At 39.6% G+C, this 19,723-nt stretch overlaps 2 protein-coding genes across 3 annotated transcripts; one reads left to right on the top strand and one right to left on the bottom strand.

The window, feature by feature from the left end:
* Nucleotides 1-2,918: 2,918 nt before the first annotated feature.
* Nucleotides 2,919-4,416, bottom strand: RB195_017618 (uncharacterized protein; the record flags this gene model as incomplete). Its single annotated transcript, XM_064184690.1, has 2 exons — nt 2,919-3,401; nt 4,387-4,416. The coding sequence occupies 2 exons, from the start codon at nt 4,414-4,416 to the stop codon at nt 2,919-2,921; spliced, it is 513 nt and encodes a 170-aa protein (XP_064040571.1).
* A 1,851-nt stretch (nt 4,417-6,267) lies between these two features.
* Nucleotides 6,268-11,362, top strand: RB195_017619 (uncharacterized protein; the record flags this gene model as incomplete). Of its 2 annotated transcripts, none has more annotated exons than XM_013439659.2 (8): nt 6,268-6,354; nt 7,995-8,121; nt 8,762-8,899; nt 8,982-9,100; nt 9,827-9,913; nt 9,967-10,094; nt 10,908-11,072; nt 11,347-11,362. In XM_013439659.2, the coding sequence occupies 8 exons, from the start codon at nt 6,268-6,270 to the stop codon at nt 11,360-11,362; spliced, it is 867 nt and encodes a 288-aa protein (XP_013295113.2). The 2 variants fall into 2 exon arrangements, with proteins under 2 accessions (XP_013295113.2, XP_064040572.1); XM_064184691.1 differs by lacking the exon at nt 11,347-11,362 and adding an exon at nt 11,175-11,184.
* Nucleotides 11,363-19,723: the final 8,361 nt, after the last annotated feature.

A 19,723-nucleotide genomic window follows, 5' to 3' on the forward strand; every position in this document is an offset into this window, starting at 1 on the left:
ACATCCTAACAATAAAAGATGTTGTTTTGCTTGCTTGACAATAATTAAAATTGTGGTGAGCATCCCGAAAAGAATGCATGTCTGGCTTTGCGGCGGTGACCAACGCTTGTAAAAGCTGTCGTCCATATGTCACAATGGTAAGAATTCATAGGTGCAGTATGCTCGCTTAATTGTTGACATCTGTAAGGGCCTATCATTTATTCAGGGCGGGGAAACGGTTAAGAATTGTGTATTTTATAATAAAAAAAAACAATATGCTCGGCAGGTCAAGTTTAGAGCAGTCGGTAAGAGGTTACACTGTGACTGCACAATCAGTCCTTGGCTTGAAGCCGCCCCAGTGCCACCAACCCTTTCATCTCTTGAGGTCCACATCGGCCAGCCTTCCGCAAGCCATTGCACGGCTGCATGAGAATTCATAAACTTCATACGGTTCTGAGTTAAAATCGAGCACGTGGGCGAATCCGCCTAAGGATTGGTCAAGGCCGTGTTCGTTATCCTTTATTCATAATATGGTTGATCCGTTTCTTCGAGATGTTCTTCTTTCGACTTCAATTCGGAGTCGCAAAGGCTCGGTCCTATAGGATGGTTTGTGGAGACTAAGCCATAAATGAAACCACTGCCCTTGACCTCGCGAATGAGTCTAGAAGTAATTTATGGATTGGGATAGAACGCATGTTAGGGCTCATTAGATCTCAGAAAATCGACCACACAAGTATAGTTGTGATTTCATTCGGAGCCAGAAAATTCTGTCATAAGAACGTGGCAAATTCATTTCCCATTACAAATCGATCTACAGCTTTTCAACAGCTCTTCATTCCAATTCCCACAGCTTTATTCCAACTCCATCCAATTCTTTGTCTATTCTCTGATCGTTCTCTGGATTACACCATTAATGTCGTATTTACCTCAACCTTCTGTATTTCCATTAAACTTTTGTACATATACCTGCTCTGGTTGTTTATGTTCGCATTATGATCGATTTCTGGACTCTGCTCGTCGGGGTTTTCCGACATTTTAATCCTTTCCCAATCGGCGCCTAGTCATATATTTCTCCGATCGTGGTACGGAACCTTCAGCACTACTGCCTGCTACCGTTCCAAAAGAGTTTTCCGGGATTTGCTTGGAAAGCGGGTTTTTTTTCCTCAGCTGTCGTTTTCGAAGGTGTTTTTCTCACTTCTAAGCTCCTTGATAGTATTTGACAATGACAACATTTCCTCGCCCTACGAATCCTATGGTATCCTATGGATCCGAATCCTATGGTACATCTGATTTCAAGTTGAGAAAGGAACTTTGAGGAAAATGGAGTACGTCGAAAGTGCATGTATTTCTACTTTAATCACACAAGCACTCAGTCGAGCAAGGAATTCCAAGCTGTACGGGATGATTTATAAGTCTCACTGGCAACAATAACTCACCGTCATTTCCGAATCACGGTCCTTACGCTCACGTACATAGCTCCAACGCACACAGATGAACCCCGATGCACATTTTTGGTAGAGTCGACCACCTCTCTTCAGGTTACTCTGTACCTCCAAGCGGCTATGGCTTTACTGTAATCAGTAGCACCCATATTCTCCTGAATAATTATTCAAATCCTTTTCATGCACGCCGCATGTCATTTGCACTTGAGAGCACTATACGCCGGCTGTACTTTAGTACGGGTGCATTCTGACCGTCACCGAAAAAAAACCCGATTCCTATTGTTTAGAGTATCTGCGATCCGCGTTTTTTGTGAAATTACGTCTCTTCTTATGTTTCTTAGTGAAATTCTTCTCTCTCTCTCTCTCTCTCTCTCTCTCTCCGAAAAGCGATTTTATGATTCCCCATAGTTCTCTTCTCATTCAGAATAAACGATTCTTTTTGATGGATAAACCTTACACCATTCGGAAGTCTCGCAGCTGTCTTTGAGAAATTCGGGACGACGGAAAAAACGCCCACTAAATAGGTCCTAAAATAAACATTTGTCTTGTACTTTTCGATTATTTCGCCTCAAATAAACAATGAAATGCATATTATAGACAATCTGGTCATGGCTGCACTTTTTTTGAGTACGCACGTACGTTCCTCGAATTTCCTGGATTTTCAAGTTGACGTTTGGGTCTGAGGCTTATTGTGAGCCAAATAATAGTAGAAAAGACACTTTAATGGAAAACATAGATCAAAAGTACATTTTTAGTGGACGCCGTAGAGTGTAAAATATAAAATATAATATATTAAAATAAATAAATAAATATAAAATTCATAGCGACTTTGAATCCCCCTATTCCCGCATGAAAAGCTTTACGGGCTTGTTTGTTTGAATAGTTCCATGTTTTTTAAGCCGACTCTACTTGCTCACCTCCACTTGGGTTGAGGTGGTTAGGATCTAGTTTAAGGTCCTAGAATTCTAGGATACAACCTGCTGCGAGTATCCTGCACTGCTACTGGTCTCGTTCATGATCGTCGCCGTAATGGACGAGCGGATTTGTTCGCTCTCTTTGCCCGTGTAGGTTCATGAGTCCCCCTTTTATGAGTGTGTTTACCATGCACCACCGCCGGCCGCTGCTACCATTATGGTTTTCCATAGTAGTGGCCAACGAGTACAATCGAGGTAACCTTGATCTAGGGGCTCGGCGACTTCCTCAAAGACCTCTATACTCGCATTGTTCGATCTCAAATATAAGTGTATCTAGTGCGCCGAGCTGCGTTCACACTCCACTCGTCCTATTTCCACACCTATTATTAACTGCTAAGCGTTGAGAACCACAAACTAATGTTTGCTGCTGTTTCTGATCGCTTTTTTTGCGTGTTTACACTCGCTTAAACAATAAATACAACGATATTCTTCTTTGCAGAGGTTCTTCATCCCATTGCTTCACCTCTTCTTTCAAGAGCGAGTTAGAGTGAAATAGAACTGAGAAGTAATAGCTGCGTGATAGTTATACAATAGTATAATAATAGAATAATATAATAATAGAAACAGTAATAACGATAGTAATAACCGTAGTAAGTTGTAATAAAAATGGTAACATAGTAGTTACAGTAGTATAGTCGTCATATAACAATAACAGTAATAATAATAATAATAATAATAATAATAATAATAGTAATAATAATAATAATAATAATAATAATAATAATAATAATAATAATAATAATAATAATAATAATAATAATAATAATAATAATAATAATAATAATAATAATAATAATAATAATAATAATAATAATAATAATAATAATAATAATAATAATAATAATAATAATAATAATAATAATAATAATAATAATAATAATAATAATAATAATAATAATAATAATAATAATAATAATAATAATAATAATAATAATAATAATAATAATAATAATAATAATAATAATAATAATAATAATAATAATAATAATAATAATAGTAATAATAGCTATTAGCTAACAGAGATGAACTTAGTAACATTAAAGAATTTCTGATTGATTTTCCCTTCCTTTCTCCGACGAATCTCATCGCGGAGCAAATATTTCTTCGGATAAAGCTACAACGAACTATAAAAGCTGGAAATTCCGCTTTCTCATATAAATTTTGATTAATCGCGAACGTTGTGCAATAATTGATGCGTTGGTGGTTCTTCGGCTGCGAATATTCTCGAAACGTTTCGTAACATTCGATGCGGTCGCCGAACAGCGTGTTACTCACACTGTTCCGAATTGTTCAAGATATGGGTCGAGCGTCTAATTTTCATATGAAAAAATTCTGCTACGGATCTTTAATGACATGGCGAAGAGTCAATGACAGTCTTTTTCAACACCTTACATTTATTTGTGACAAAAAAAAATTAAATTACTTCAAGGTTATTCTTTTACATAAACAGATAAGTTATTGGTACATCGGATACTTTATCCTGTTGAGACTTAGTTGCGAATTTTCAAGTTTTTACTAGAGACAGAAGTTTCTTCTTTTCTTGAAAATTGATGAGGAAATTGACGATGGATAGTTTTGCAAATTTACAAAATTTACAATTATTTTAATTTACAATTTGCAATTTACAAAATTTTTTGCTAATTTTTAATTTTGCACAGTGGCGAAAGTGAAGAAATCTTGGTTGTTGTGGATGTAACATTGTAAGGAACTGCTTTTGCAAAAGCTGCATAAAGATCTGTCATTCTCACTTCTCAATAAACAAGTTTTTTTTTTCTGTGGATTCTATAGCCCTGAGGATAAGAGCTTTGGCTGCGACAGCACTATCGATGGTTCAGAACCGCATTAAACCAACCCTATCATCCCTCCGAGGACGGTATACTGTTACTGGACGTTTTAAAAATATAACTGCGCTGACTTCATACTTGCATGGCTTTCTTCAATCATTGCGCAAACCAAATACACGTTCATAAAATCCATGACGATTCCGATACCTTATTCTTCATCCTTCTGAGATTAGCCATGAATTTCCAACTTTTCCAATTTCCAGGTACAAAAATTCCTTTTTTCCTGAAACGTTTTTTTCTTGGCTTTCACTAAACAAGTTGAATCTTTGAAGTCTTTGAAGTTTGAAATTACAGTACCACTTGTGTATGTATCATAACACGATATCAACCGCAGACAAAAAAAAATTGAAATGTATAAAATTTCATACCCAAGCAGAGTTTTATACGAAGTGAGGTGTCCTCAGTTTAAACTAACGTTCCCCTATCGAATTTCATCAAACGAGGTTTATTTCCAGAATTCAACTTGAATAAAAGAAAAACAACGGAAATTCCTCAAATTTCACTCCTCCGATTGCTCTGCGTCTACCATCTTCGCTCTACGAACTTCGAGTGAAAAAATTGTACATCGAAAGCTTCCGGATGTCGGACTTTTAGCTATTATTGAAAATTCATTTTTGTCTTTCGGTGGTAGTAAAATATTGCACCCTTCACTGCTGTATCTACAGCTTTTCTTTACTAATTGATGCACTCTGTTTCTGCTGTATGGGAAAATCCCAGATTGTGTCGGATTATTGCCTTTGCTGGCACATATGTGTAGCAACCACGAATCCTATAAATCTTTAGCGAGCTATAGGACACGCTTTTATGGTATATTTGTTCTTTAGTGAATAGAAGAATCGATTGATCGGACTCGGATCAATGTCTGTATAATTGTGCGACATCAATATTTCTACTAGATGGTCACTTTCCAGAGAAAAAAAAAACTTTGTTGGATGAGTTTTGCAGTAGCAGAGATTTTCCTTCATATCGATCCCTTCTCTTCTCTAGATCATTCATCATAGGGATTGTTGGACTTCCTCCACTGGAAATGACCATTTTTATCTTAAAAAAGGCTATTACCTTAAAAAAAAATCGACTGAATATATTGAATAGAAGGGCAATAATCCGACGAACACATGAAGAACTCCGGATGACCTAGAGGTAGAAGAATCATTACGATTACCTATTCTATTCCTACTCTATTCTTTCTTTTTCTTTCAAAAGCGACATTTCACATGTACTTTGCCTTTTGCAAAAAGAAAACGCGTGCAAGTGTCAGCGAATATTCCCCCACCACACAACAAACAGTTCGTTGACTTCGAAATACGCCTGTTTTCGTATTTTTAGCGTCAAGAAAACGATGTCGTTGTATCGATGTGATTGTGGTGACGTCTATGGCAATTTGGCGTTTCGCCAGCGGGTATCGAGGGGCGTGGCCGAGGGGTACAATCAACAACAATCGCTTCGTGCGCTAGTAAACAGCGGCGCTCACGTTCGGCAGCGTAGCGAGCGCTGTTACCGCCGCGCCACACTGCCATCTGTTTCTGCCAATCACTCCGTGTCTGTGTGATCTACGCTCCTCCGAGACTCTTCGAATCCCTTTGTTCCGCTGAGGAGGGAGGAGAGCCAGAGTAGCCGTTTGTTGCGCTTTTGTTTTCAATCAGCATCACAGAATCAAAACTCTCCGCCTCCTGGTGTGAGTGTTCAGGCCACGCCCAGTCCCCTCTGGCTTCTGAGGATGGTTTATGAGGGTCTCCGGCTCGCCAAAACAAAGGTGCACGAGCAAAACAGCCAGTGGCCGGGATCGCTCGCCCATCTGTTCATGCCACTCGCACCAAATGCTGCCAGATTTACACCTGCTTCCTATGCAACGCCTCATCATTGGATCTTGTTTACAACATCGCACGCTCATTAGTCAAAACATTAGTATTCATCTGATTCTCGAAAGATCATCGTGAAAATCTGTGTTATGGTATTTCCGTTTACTTGATGTAGCGAATGTTGCATTTCACGAATTATGTATACTTTATCTTTGCTTTCCGCCCAGATATGGATAAACTGCGCTCGAAACTTCATATCAAGAACGAATTGGGGCGAGCGTTGATCGCCGAGTTCATGGGAACTGCATTGCTTTTGGTAAGGACATTTTATTTTTTCAAAATCTTTTCGCAAACTCCTTTTTGCTTATAAAACTTCTCCATGTTCAACTTCATGTTCATGGAATCTAATATTTTCTTCTTATTTTCCTGCTTCTTCAACTGCGATGTGGTTGAAATTTTCCGTACAGTTTAGTTTTTTTCGATTGGTACTTTTTCGCTTGTTCTTTCTCATGTCCAATTGGGTGCAATTAGAAAAGCAAGGAAACTATCAGAGTCTCCTCTGCTCGCAAAATATCTTTCAGCTCTGTTGCTGCTTGCCAAGATTTTCTGTTATTTCCTTGCACGAACTGAAGCAATATTATAGATTCTTAGCTTTCGCCTAATTATTATAGCACACTTCTCCCAATATTACAGTACCAGCGAGCATTATTCATAGCACATTATATATTGTAAATAGAAGCGACACGTTTGACGTGCTTCAATTCACATCAATAACGAAAAAGGGTTGTTTACGGCTCGGAGCGGCGATGATATGGCGCTAAAGACGACGGAATTCGCGACGGCTGTTACCTAAGATTGGGGCCCGCACCGGCTGGTGGGAGGAAGGACGAGTACCCGTTAAGCTAGGATGATCTGTCTGACAGAATGACAGCGAGTCTCGAGTTGTGCTTAGTCCAGCCCCCCACCCCGAAATGGCGTTTCAACGGCGATAAATGAGCTGCCATTATCTCGACGGCGTCGGTCTCATGGGGACATGTGCCATGTGCCTTCGTCACACAGGACATTGACATTAAACTGAGAATACCCCCTGCAGCAAATAAAATGATCCGAAAAAGTTGCACCGGATTTTGCAGCAGAGATGTTGGGTCGCGTGATTAGATGCAGCTCGTCCAATGCCACCTGTGAGTGATTACTGAGACTTTGAGTGTGGATCTGTGGCTCATTAAAGGTCTCGTTTCACATCCATGAGAACAGCTAGGGGTTCTGACTAGAAATGTAGTGATCTGAAACAGGTCCAGCTTTTTTGTAACAAGTATATCTTGCTGGAGACATCAGACGTTAATCTTTTGCGGTCTTATCGAGGGTTTATTTACTTTTGAGGAAAAATAGGAGATCTCTTATAAATAATATTCGTGACAGATTTCTCCTTATTCATGACATTTCGAGAAAAAAAAAGTGCATTTTCCCGCAAAGGGTCGGAGGAAGTAATGTCGTTTTTACGCACCTGATTTGAATTCTTTTAACATAGAAATCAGTCCCTAATCCCACGGATTCAGAAAACTGAAAACTTATTCATCAGATGGAAAAAGAGTATTTTTAATGAGGGCCACTACAGTAATCATTGATCTCGAGGAAAAAAAAAACATCTTGGATTTTTTTTGCAGATCTGATGGAAAAAACTACATTTCTTTCTGCTTACTTAAACAGCAGTGAATAATATAACAAAGGGAATTTTGCACATGAAAATATGTCGTGGAAAAACTCCAAAGAAATAAGTTCGGTACTGTAATGTTTCCTATAAGGGAAAAAAAAGCCGAACCACAGTCGGCAACGTGGTTAATCCAATTATGTCGTACTGTGTACGTGTTTTGTTTGAGGTCGATGGCAGGTGACCTTCAAAGAATATCGAAATATGATCGAATGGGGAGAGTACATGAATGTGTTCGTACTTTTCAGCTTATTGGTAATTGTGTGGTGGCGCAAAGTGTACTTCCTCGCCCAAAACTCAACGAAATGATTGGAGTGAACGTTGGCTTTGGTTTAGCGATCGCTTTCGGTGTGGCAATATCAGCTAGAATTTCAGGTTTGTCTTCAGATAAACATATGTGTTTTCGTGAAAAAAGAGCACACTTCCTTCTTTCACTGGATCGTTCCTGAGGATTTCTTGTTTCTTAGACATCACAAAAAATCTCATCTAGAATAATTAATAATCAATAATAAGAGAAAGGAACAATCATTGTAGAGGATATGTAAAAAATTATATTTTTTGAGTGTGGATTTTGCAACCTTTCTGCAGATAATAAACGATAATATTTAATAGAGCTATATTTTCGTAATAGAGACAAATCCATAGGAAAAAATATCTATAGGGTTCTTTATGCGAAGGTCATCGAAACGCGAAGAGTTTAATTTTAAAAGCAAGGAAAATAAGAATTTTCTTTTTCTGATTTCTTGTTGAATATGTCAATTCAAAAAAGAGGGGATGAAGTAATTGCTGCAAACTCATTTATAGATCCGTCTAAAGGATCGTTGTTCATTTTCTCTCTCTTGTTTCCTTGAAGTTTCTGATCGGTTTTTTTCATTCGAAAAGTTAAGGAGACTTAGAAATTTATGTTGTAGAGAAATTATGAGGTTTTTATTTAAGAAATTGTCGTTAATAGTCGTTAAAGTTATTTCAATTGTCTTTTTACAAAAAAAAAAAACTACTCTCTGCTGTTTTACAGGAGGCCACATCAATCCGGCTGTGTCTTTGATGTTCCTAACTTTCCGCCAGTTGGCGCCAGTTCGCTTCATTCTGTACACGCTCGTGCAGACAGCCGGCGCCTTTGTTGGAGCGGCTCTTTCCTATGCTCTCTATCACGGTCCGTGTGACAGTTGTCCTTCGTTTTGCCATTATCGTCGTTATTATCGTTTCTGTCACGTGCATATGTGCGCTGTGTTCAGAAGCTATCAATCAGTTCGATGGAGGTATTAGAGCTGTGGTAGGACCGAAAGCGACAGCCGGTATCTTCGCCTCGTATCCGGCCAATCATCTCGGCCTCTTCAATGGGCTCATCGATCAGGTTCGCTTGACCTTTTCTTTTTGTGGATCCTACGGATTTTAAACCGCGCTGCAAGGAATGCTTTAATAAGTTTTGATAAGTGTACAATAAGAAGTGTGTAACGCAATCGATGGGGAAGGCCGACGGTTGTTTGTCAATTAGTCCGGCAGATTAATTCCGGGAGAAGTCGAGCGAGAGTGCTGCTGTTCGGCGAGAATATCGCAGCTAACGAAATGATCCAGCCTAGCCCTACTCTTTGACCGTTCGTAATGCCTCGTTAATTTGCACAAAACCTGCATTTACCGTTTCCTAGCAACCCGCAACGGAGTTAATAACTACCCTTGTGTCAGCAGTAAACCATTAAGGGTATTGTTTACGTTGGCAACTGAATAATATTCGATATTCAGAAGTCGGTGGTGTTATTTCACGCCTTTTCAGCTCTATGTCACCTTTGCTTCCGTATTCAGAGGTCAAAAAGCGAGGTGTAAATAGAAACAATCAGTGCGTGCACATAATTAATTGAAGAGAGAGCTGATTAGCTCTATAGGTCTTGATGAGAAGAACTGTGCAGAAAAACTATTAGCATTCGGACGAATCAAATGTAAATTTGGTGCCATTATTTTCGAATGAACAAATCCATAGAAAAATAATTGATCAAAAACAATTTCTTCTTGAAGCCGAGCAAATATGTTCAAAAAAAAAGAAGGACCCAAGCAATGAAACTAGAAGACGGTTGGGGAATTTCAGATCATCGCTACTGCTGTATTTTGCTTCCTCATCGCTCACATTACCGACAAACGAAACTCCTATCCTACCTGGATCCAACCACTCCTCGTGAGTTTCCCGCTTAGCCATCGTCCTTTCCAAACTCATCCAGATTACTGTAGGTCGGACTGTCCTTTGTCGCTGTTGGTACTGCTTTCGGATTTAACTGTGGTTATCCGTGTAATCCAGCCCGGGACTTTGGACCTCGACTATTCACACTGATTATTGGATATGGTGGAGAAGTGTTTTCGTAAGTTCTTTTTATTGCTTCCCTTATTCTTGGTGCAGAGGCCTCTAATAGATCTACTTTCCCCTTCGGATTTGTTGCGGAAAAGACTCACGAGATCACAATCTATTTGAAGTGACAGTTCCGAACTAAGTATAATGGATACGTTGCGCATGATCGCTTACGGATTCGAAATTGTCAGAGATCGCGCTTCGATTTCGTTTGTGAAAATCCCTACAGCACTAGGTATACACACAGACACATACGTAGCTTCGTATGTACAGATGTTCGGGAGAAAATGCGATGATCGTAGCTTTTCAACGAAACAAAACGCTTTGAAATTAGAGCAGTCGTTTTGTTGAATGTGCGGAGAAGACAGCTGTCGCTATACTCGAAATGTTTTCGTTTTGAAATGAGAAAAAATCAAAAAGCCGTATGTTCAAAAGAGAGAGATCCTCGCAAATGCTGCTTCTGGCGCTCGGCAGAAAACAATAGGGTTTTTTTTCACGTGATAATTCTGCAGTCTTCTATGTTGCTGTTTGTGACTGTTCACTGATCTGTTCACCACGTTTATGGATTCATTTCCTCGGTTAGGAACTTCGTAACTCAACTCGCATTTCTGTTGTTATTCGGCTACAGCGCTGTGTCCAGCTCTGCATGCCTAATAAGTGGAAACAATGCTTCCGTATGTGGTTCAAAGAGCAACAGCTTTTGCGTGTTTGTCAATTCCGGAATCGGAAATGGCGGTCGAGGAGACTGCAAAGCAACCGGTTTTTGTTCTTGTAGATGTGTGATTCCCCCCACTGGCAAATTATTTTTTTGACAACTGCGTTTCAGTTACAAGTCATGGTTTTGGGTACCGATCGTTGGTCCTTTCATTGGTGCCATTCTTGGAGCGTGGATTTACCAACTCACCATTGGATTCCACACACCACAGGATGTTGAAGAGAAATATGTGGTTTTGACTGGTAATCAAGAACTGAAGCCTCTGACCGGAAAGGAGTAAGTTGTTTTCGAAGCCACTGCATTCGATCTCTCTATTTCTTCACCTGTGACCTCAATTGAGAGGAAAATTTGCTGGATTTGAGTTCCTCATCATTTTAGTGCCTACTGATGGATCGCTGCTTTTCAAGTACGAACACCCTTAATCCTTTAATTAGCTTAGATTTCGTGGAATAGATTTATAAATAGTATAGGATATGAGACTTACACCTGTCCTTCTTCTTAACCCATTTCTGTTCGATATTTGACCCCTCCTAAATATCTATATTTCCAGCGGAGAGGAAGCATAATAACGAGAATCGATCGCTTTCGACAGCTTCTTACCGTACCTCGTTCTGTTACTACGCTAGCCTGCCGATTCCTCAGCTTCTCGATGATTCATTAATCAATGAAGACCAATGCTGCCCTCCCTGCGACGTACCTCTTGTCGATCATTTGTTTTTCATGTGTTTTCATAATAAACATCTATTGTACGATTCTAGTTCACATTCTATTATTCTGCACAGTTGTGTCCTTAGATTAAAAAGGGTCCTAATTCAAATAATGCTGTCCCTTTGCTGATGTAAGAGTAAACGGGTTCTTCGCTAAGATCATAACCGAAGGGGAAGTCGGAAATGGAACCAACTATAACTTTTTAGTAATTCCAAAAATATTAATGAAGTGCTATACTCTCGAAATAGACAGCGGTCCGCGGCGAGAGTGAGGGATGACACGTTTAAGAGCCTTTCATAGCAATTAAAGTACGCTCGATCGATCGGCGACAGACAGAGCACAAATGTCTACCTTCGCCGCAGACGCGTCGCGTTAAGCCGGTTGAACACATTGCGGTCCCGAATATAAATACCCTTCGTGAGACAAACTTCTAGTATGATCGATTATTTTATTTTTTCGTGATGATCAAAAACGATTCCGATAGTTTCTAAATTTCTTTTTTTCTTTTTTTTTTAATTTTTGTGTATTTATATTGAAACCACTTATTTCTGCTCTGGAAGATGGGTAATTGAGCCATGCCATCAAATATGCTATTGTTTCCCAAAATCTTGAAACATCTTGAGATGCGGATAGTCACAGAACTTGGGAAGAATTTTATGATTATGTTCAGGTTAGTGATCACATTTCTGGGACTGCAGGTGATCGTACCGTTCTTTAATAACAGCTTCTTCTCCCTATTTGATAGGCGGAGAAGCTTGCCTTCACATGGACAATCCGGTACATATTTTCATATTTTGAATGGAAAAAACAATATTAAGGTGCAATAAGCTCTGTTAGGCTCGTATCAAGAACATGCGGACCGGAATTAGTGTATAGTCAGTTCCTTCCGAATTTTTGATTTATTGTTCGATTAATCATTCCAAGAGAAAAGCATCATTATAAATTAGATAATAAGAACGAGCCTTGAAAGGGAAAGAGAAAGAAAAAAGTAGACTATGAGTAATGTTAATGTAATGTACTGAAACATTACTGTGCTTTTTTTGCGATACTTTTGGATGACTCATAAGTGACAGGGAATGGACATAGGACGGTAGTAACCGGTGAATCATTATGTTCATCAACAGGTTAACTATATACCTTGATCACAAGGAAAAAGTCCATTTTGGTGGTCACACTGCTTTTAGATGCCCTGCCTAAATCATTCTACCTAAAAAAAATAGCCTGGTATCCCGTACCTCCATCGTTCTCCAAATTAAAGGCATCACCCCACGAATCTGAAGTGATGCAGTTTTCAGGTGAAGTATTCGTATGCGGGATGGGAGACTATGGAGAGGGGGTGATTCCGTCCATTTCTTCCTAATTGCCGTGAAAAACGGTCCGGAAGATGCGGCGCCGCACAAGGCGCGTATCAGACCGAGCCCACTCGGTTATTAGAAAAAAAATAACAGAGAAAAGTTCTACTTAACACAATTTCATTAACATCAGAGGCTCGTTGGGGCGACTGTGCGGTTTTGTAAAGGTGAAAGCCTGACTTTCTGTGCATGAACTATAATAGATTTTTGTCATCTGAAAAAATTTCTTCTAACTCATTCCTCTTCCATCAAGGGAGCGAATTCGGTAAGAGTTTCAGTAGCGACTGCACTGTAGCCAGCCAATCCTTTTATTCCTTCGCGGCAGAATTGTTTGTGAGGATAACAACACTGCTCCGATACATGCGTCGACTCCTCCAAGTCAGTGTAATCTTGAAAACCATAAACCTCAAACGATTCTGAATTGAATTTCAACGTGTCCCCGTGGGATTTGACAAACGTCGTGCCTCTTATCTTTTATCCTTCTATTTACAATAAAAAAGTGTAATAGTGTGTTCCGTCAAAAATGCAGTGCCTATCTTAATCAGAGATGAATCTGTGCTACGGAATCAACGGTAATTCTTCGCCGGAAAACGAAGGGACTACAGATTCACTCGTTTTTCTTTTCGTAACGAAGAATTACTTGCACTGCAGTAGTAGAACACATCTACCATCAAATTAATTCCGCATTTTCAAAAGCACAGAATTTTCACTGCCTATATTAGCTGAATGAAAAACCCATAAACCTCTGATGAATTCATTTTCTATTAATTTTTGCTCCAGACTCTTCCAGTGAGAGAAACCTCATGTGACTTTACAATTCTATTTTACACTCTTTCTTAAGCCTGATAGATTTCTAAGTCCTCTTATTCCTGATGAAAAATACTCCCCCACTTTCGTTTTAATTTCTAGGCTGCAGTTTCTGGCACCGAGTTTCTGGAAACACCGCTCACTCTGGCTTGTGATTATTGTCTATGTATGTAGTTCCCTCGTACAACATTATTGCTGTTCATACTTCTCGCTGAGCTGTAGCCTTTGTTGAACTTCTAAAGCAAAACATGTTGGATATGCTCCTTGTCATCTGTGCTACAACTCTGCAAAAATAACTCTTGAAATCGACCTAGAATCTTTATAACTTCTAAAAAGACTGAAAATTATGGAAGTTAACAAGCTATGTACGTTTAGAGCGAATTGATGCAGGCATTTTATCTTCTCTACGTAGACTTTGACTCAAGCACTTGAAAAATGGCGTCATTTATGGGGTGACCAAATATAAAAGTAGGGAAAAGTCACTGGCGTACCACCCGGGATGCGTCTTACTGCAATTCATAATCGTTGAGGTTTTTGGAACGTGTGTTGGCCTACACACTGACAAAGCGGGACCCAGACGATGCATAAAGTCAGTGTTTTTCGCCTTCCAGTCAAGTCTGCTGCCAATTTAGCGGTTTCGAACCATCGACCGTGCGGCTACAGCGGACCTCTAACCGACTGCGCTACACCTGCCTGCCCTGACCAAGTATAGTATATTTGACACTAAGTCGAGTCAGATCAGCGCAAGATTAGGATCGGATAACCGAAACTTTTGAAGGAATCGGCGAGGTCTTAGAATGTGCCTACAACTGTGCACTCGTGACTACGGACAGATGCAGTCGCCACCGGACGCGCTAAATTGTGCAGATGCATCTGCAGCATCGGCGAGCACTTTCTCGTTTACGCCGTTCTGACGCGTCCGCAGATCGGTGAAGCAGTTTTGTTGCGTTGATGTCCGCGTCGCACCCGTCACCTCGGTTTAAGCCTTGAGTGAAGACTGCATATGAGCCAAACTGAAATCCTCTTCACGATAGCTTCTTGGAAGGAAGTTGTCTCAATAATAAAGTTCCTACGACTGTATTCGCCAAGATTAGGATCGAATGACCGAAACTTTTGAAGAAATCTGTATTCGGAAGACTGTAATAGGACAATGTTTAGAAATCGAATCTTGTTTCCGAACACTGTTCTTGAGTTCTGCTGTTAACAAGAAACATTCTTCTGTCAGTCTCACTTACTTTGTGCAGTAGCACAGTTGAGAATAAGTAATAGGCTAATCTAGCTCTTCAACTCTCTGGCGTCGACGGTTTGGAACGAGACTTATCTGCAAACATTCCCTCGATGTTTCTGCTGCTCTCTGCAAGTCGTCCTATGGGCTGCGTGCCCATGCTTCAGTCTCTTGAAGTATTGAAAAAGTTGAAGTCATTAGTCTCTCGAAATTAATTAGAAAATTGAAGTCGAAAGCGCCGACAGTTCTTCCCAAAAGAATTCATCAACTAATAAATATCAACTAACAAATACTTTTATTCTTTGTGATTTTGTGGACATCTCTTAACTAATTACGTTAGCATATTCATAAAGTGCCCGTTACTGCTATCTTTAATATAAACATTTTCGTACTCAAAAATTAATGATTCTATAGGAAGCCAAAGCAGTCATTGAAAAAAAAACCGTTGCTTTTCTGTTTTTCATCGTAAGAAATGGTTCTTCCAGGCGGTCAGACCAACTCAGAAAGGGTTACGGGAAAGAGCTATCTACGACTATTTCTATTTTTGAAATGCTACAGTCGATAAATATCGACTAGACAAAGATCGATAGAGTGATCTAATTATTTGTATGGCATTTATTGTCCAATATGAACTCTCATTTTAGGCAGCAGATCTAAAATGTGATTGATTGATTTCTGTTGCCATCTGCTCTTATCTGACGCAGTCATCCAGGAATGTTAAAAATGAAGACGAAAGAGAAATTTCTTTGTAATTTCTCTCTTTATTGTCGTATTTTTGTCTACAATGATTAATGTGGTTTAATAACCAAAGTTTGAAGTACAACTGCCACAAGTCGGGCTAGTAAAGGCAAGCAATACCACGAAATCCGAGGCAGCGACATTTCGCGTTGGCCTCTATATTTATAATTGATGTAAAACTATAATTTTCTCAATACCTTTGTCGAATTCATTGGAGGAACTGCCATGGACTTTGATTTCAGATTTTTGGTTCTGTCAAGAAATGAAGCAATCCGGAAAAGAAATACGATGCATAAGGGAAGTAAATGAAGCCTTAATCAATCGACTGGGAATCGACACCTTTAAGCGCCCGTGGAACAAAAGGGCACAAGGGAGCCGATTTTGAAATCAGTGCTAGATTTCTGCCTGAACCTAAAATTTTGGTTCAAAACTGTGCTGCCCGCATTTTATATCCATGCTAAAAATCCTGATATGAATCGGAAGAATGTCTCCTGCGGATATCTATGCACACTACATACATATTTCTCGGATGACTCATCTGATTTGAATGAGATATTGGACTCGCTCGCCCCGTGATCAGTCAGTGGTCTACGCTTCTGCAATATAAGGTGAGCATTTAGTGCAGTCGTTAGGTTAGCGATAGAGGAAGTAGGCCTAAAAATTTGTCGGTATGGTTGTAGAGAGGTTTGATCGCTTAGATTACAAATAGAATCGCTCATTTTAAGCTCCAGAAAAGCCGATTTTCCGGAACGCTGCACAATGAAATCAATAAACTCGCTCACAGCTTATCAAAAATACGGCATGTAGATTGCATTTGGCACCGTTTTCATTTTTTTTATACTTTTCATCCATGATTCGAGAAAATCAACACGACATTCTACAGCGCTGAGTTAAGTCGAAAGTAAAACATTTCGAAAACTTTTATTATTGAGGTTACTAGTGAATCTCGTAGTGAGGAGAACCACCAGATGTATCGGCATCTCCAAACTTCACTACTTTTGTTGTTTGCACGGAAAGATAATGGAAATGTGCAGAAATATAATGGAAACCGCTAAAAAAAAAAATGTGGGAAGAAAAGTTATAGTTCCCACCGAATCCATAGTTCCTCCAGAATTCTTTCTTATACTCCTAAATTCTTGAGCCAAATGAGATGCTTTTTACTGAGATATTTAAGACCACCGAGAGAGCTTCGGCTCTCGACTAGTTGAGATATGTTTCCATAGATAAGAACTTGTACAAATCATGAAGTAACTGAATCAAGCTTTTTATTGACCCGTATAGACTAAAAAATAGGGAAAAATCTTTTTTTTTCATTTTCAAATATGGAAGTTTAAGGCTTCAGTGATTTTTTCACATGCATATTTGGTGCGGAATCTCGTCTCGCCTGGTACTGCAGTTGCTATTAACCTGCTCTGCTGATACTTTTCCAACCCATTGTTGTTTTTCAATCATTTTCGCTTACATTCTGCAGATGTTTTTGAATGTTTTTCCAGTAACTTATTATTCCTGTGGCACACGTGTATCCCCCTATCCGTCTCAAGTTCCCGTTTCATGTCACTGTCACAATTATTTCGGAAGTCTGACTCCAATGTTTTTCTTAAGAACACCTTCCCAAACAGATTAATCTTGTTCTTTCGCGGAAATAATTGGAGTTCGGACGCATAAAATTATCTCAAGAGTTTTTTTAGAGCGAAGAACACAAGTTTTAGACATATTTTTGTAGACAAACAAGTGACTTCTAAGGTGCAAGCGCGAGTGGACCGGTGTGGACGCCTAAAACTTTCCGGTTTTGATCTATTTTGGTACGACTAGGTATCCCACCCGTTCACATATACTTAGCGCAGAAAATATCCAAAAAAGTCGATGAAATCTATGTGCTTTTGATTAGAAAGGCAGAAAGAGGAGGAGGCGTGTGTCAAGCAGAGAATTGAAAGTTGCAGCCGACTCATTGCGCACTCCCGGTTGAGCACACTTGACGCCGTTTATACTTCTTTGCGATCTTTCAAGTGAACCTGATTCTATAGGATTTTGTCATGGAACACCGCTCTGATACAGTCTTATTTATACTAGTAAATTGAACCTGACCCTTCTCTGAAAGTAACTTTGGCTCACTACAAAAAAGTGTGTCAACTAAACTTGTGCTGTTTAATCACAGATCAGGACTCATGGACTCTTCAAAAAATCTAATTTACCGAAGTTTCCAATAGATTGAAGCCATTTTGTGCCGCCACTTTATCATTTTTACGGCTGTAAAAGTTGCCTCGTTATACGAACTTGGTTTTCTACATACTCTTCTCTGATTCCTAGATCTGTAGAAGATGTTCTACCACTCGTAGAAACTACGCTCTAAATCTCAACTGTTACTTGAAGATGCTCAACCGCGAATATTTCACGAATGGTGATTTGAAAGATCGATTACAGAACAAATCTTATTCCTAATTATAATATTATCGAAGTTTTTGATTTTTTGTCATGAGTCATTCGACCTGACTTCTTTCTAGTGTTATTACTTGTTATTACTGTTATTTCTATATAACAATGTATATTATTACTTTTATTACAGCTTTATTATTTGATTTTACGGCTTGAAGGAGCGTATCATAAAATTGACGAGGTATGGAAGTCCTGGGGAAAACATTGGGTTGGATTTGTAGATAAGGGAAACAAGCGTGGCTACGCTCATCATCTCCTAATCGTTGTGAAAGACAGCGTGGGAACCGCTCTGTTTCCTACGAAGCACTTCAGAATGTGCACCCTTGTAGTCGTTCCGGTCCCCTCAACAGCGTATTCCTTGGCTTTACTTAAGTAGGCTGGTGAGGTAGGGGGATAAGCAGAGCCATGATCGTTCCCGTAATTTACAACACAACCTGTAGGTTTGCCGTGGGGGTTACGTACAACGTTAAATTCCTGATGCGCTCCAGTCAATGCAGTTATCTGCATATTCACCGAGGTGTATTGCCCTTGAGAATATCTGAACTCATGCTGCCCCAATCATCCGCTAGAGCTATATTGAGGCTAACCATTATTTCACTGTTCCATATTCTGTGGAACAGTGTTCTACGCCTCAATTGTCTATCAACGCAAATATCTTCGAAAATTCTCTTGAATATTCCGTTGAAAAAGTTTTTTTTTCAACTCCCTGGTGGATATTTCCTTTAGAGTCTAGGAGCAAAACCAATCATCAGGACAATCTGGACGGATGGATTAGATGGTCTCTTCATATTGTGATCAAAAAAGTGAAAACGGATTTTGTGACCACTTAAAGGTAGGATACCACGGACTTGACAATGTTGGGATCTCTCTAGGAAAAGGTTTCGAGTTCCCTAGAAGAAACGATGGGAATCCTAGAGTTCCGTGGGGCGTTAAAGTGCGTCACCCTCCAATACCCCCGGGTTCCCCCCCAACCTAATCCCCACCCGAATAAGCTGCTAAGGGGATACCATCGATTTTCGCCCACTCACTTGCGGACGCAACGTATTCGAATGCACCTCTTAGGTAAGAAAGGCAAGTAAGGCTGGGCAAATTTTTTTGGACGATTAAAAGGATTTGAGCGTCATCACACACATGCCCTTAATCTACACCACGTACTCTATTTTTCTTTTCTTTCTATTTTTCTTGGAGAGATCCCTACACCGTCAACACGTCTTCTGTACACTTCAAAATGTTACCATGTGGAGCTGGTGGTCCGATATACTAGTAAGGTGTGGCAAGAGTCCGCGTTGGAATCCAGTCACTCGTTCTGACCCTATTTTGCTAAAATTCACTCACGCTGTCTTCTCTTCTCTACTTTCAAGAATGAGTTACGGTTTGAACTGTTGTCTGTAATTAAAAAATATTTGGAGTACTTATCTATCGTTTTGTCTTACACTACAATGTGCTTGATCTTACTAGGGGCGAAACAATCCAATTTTCTTAATTTCTAAACAATAGGCTTGCTGTTATGATTCTACTTGCTTGTATAAGTAAGCATGACAAAGCTACGTTGTTTTAAAGGCATCACCCCACGAATCTGAGGTGGTGCAGATTTCAGGTGAAGTATTCTTGTATGGATAGTAAATTATGGAGAGGAGGGTGATTCCGTCCATTCCTTCCTAATT

This window comes from Necator americanus, chromosome II, assembly GCF_031761385.1.
Source record: "Necator americanus strain Aroian chromosome II, whole genome shotgun sequence".
Lineage (NCBI taxonomy): Eukaryota > Metazoa > Nematoda > Chromadorea > Rhabditida > Ancylostomatidae > Necator > Necator americanus.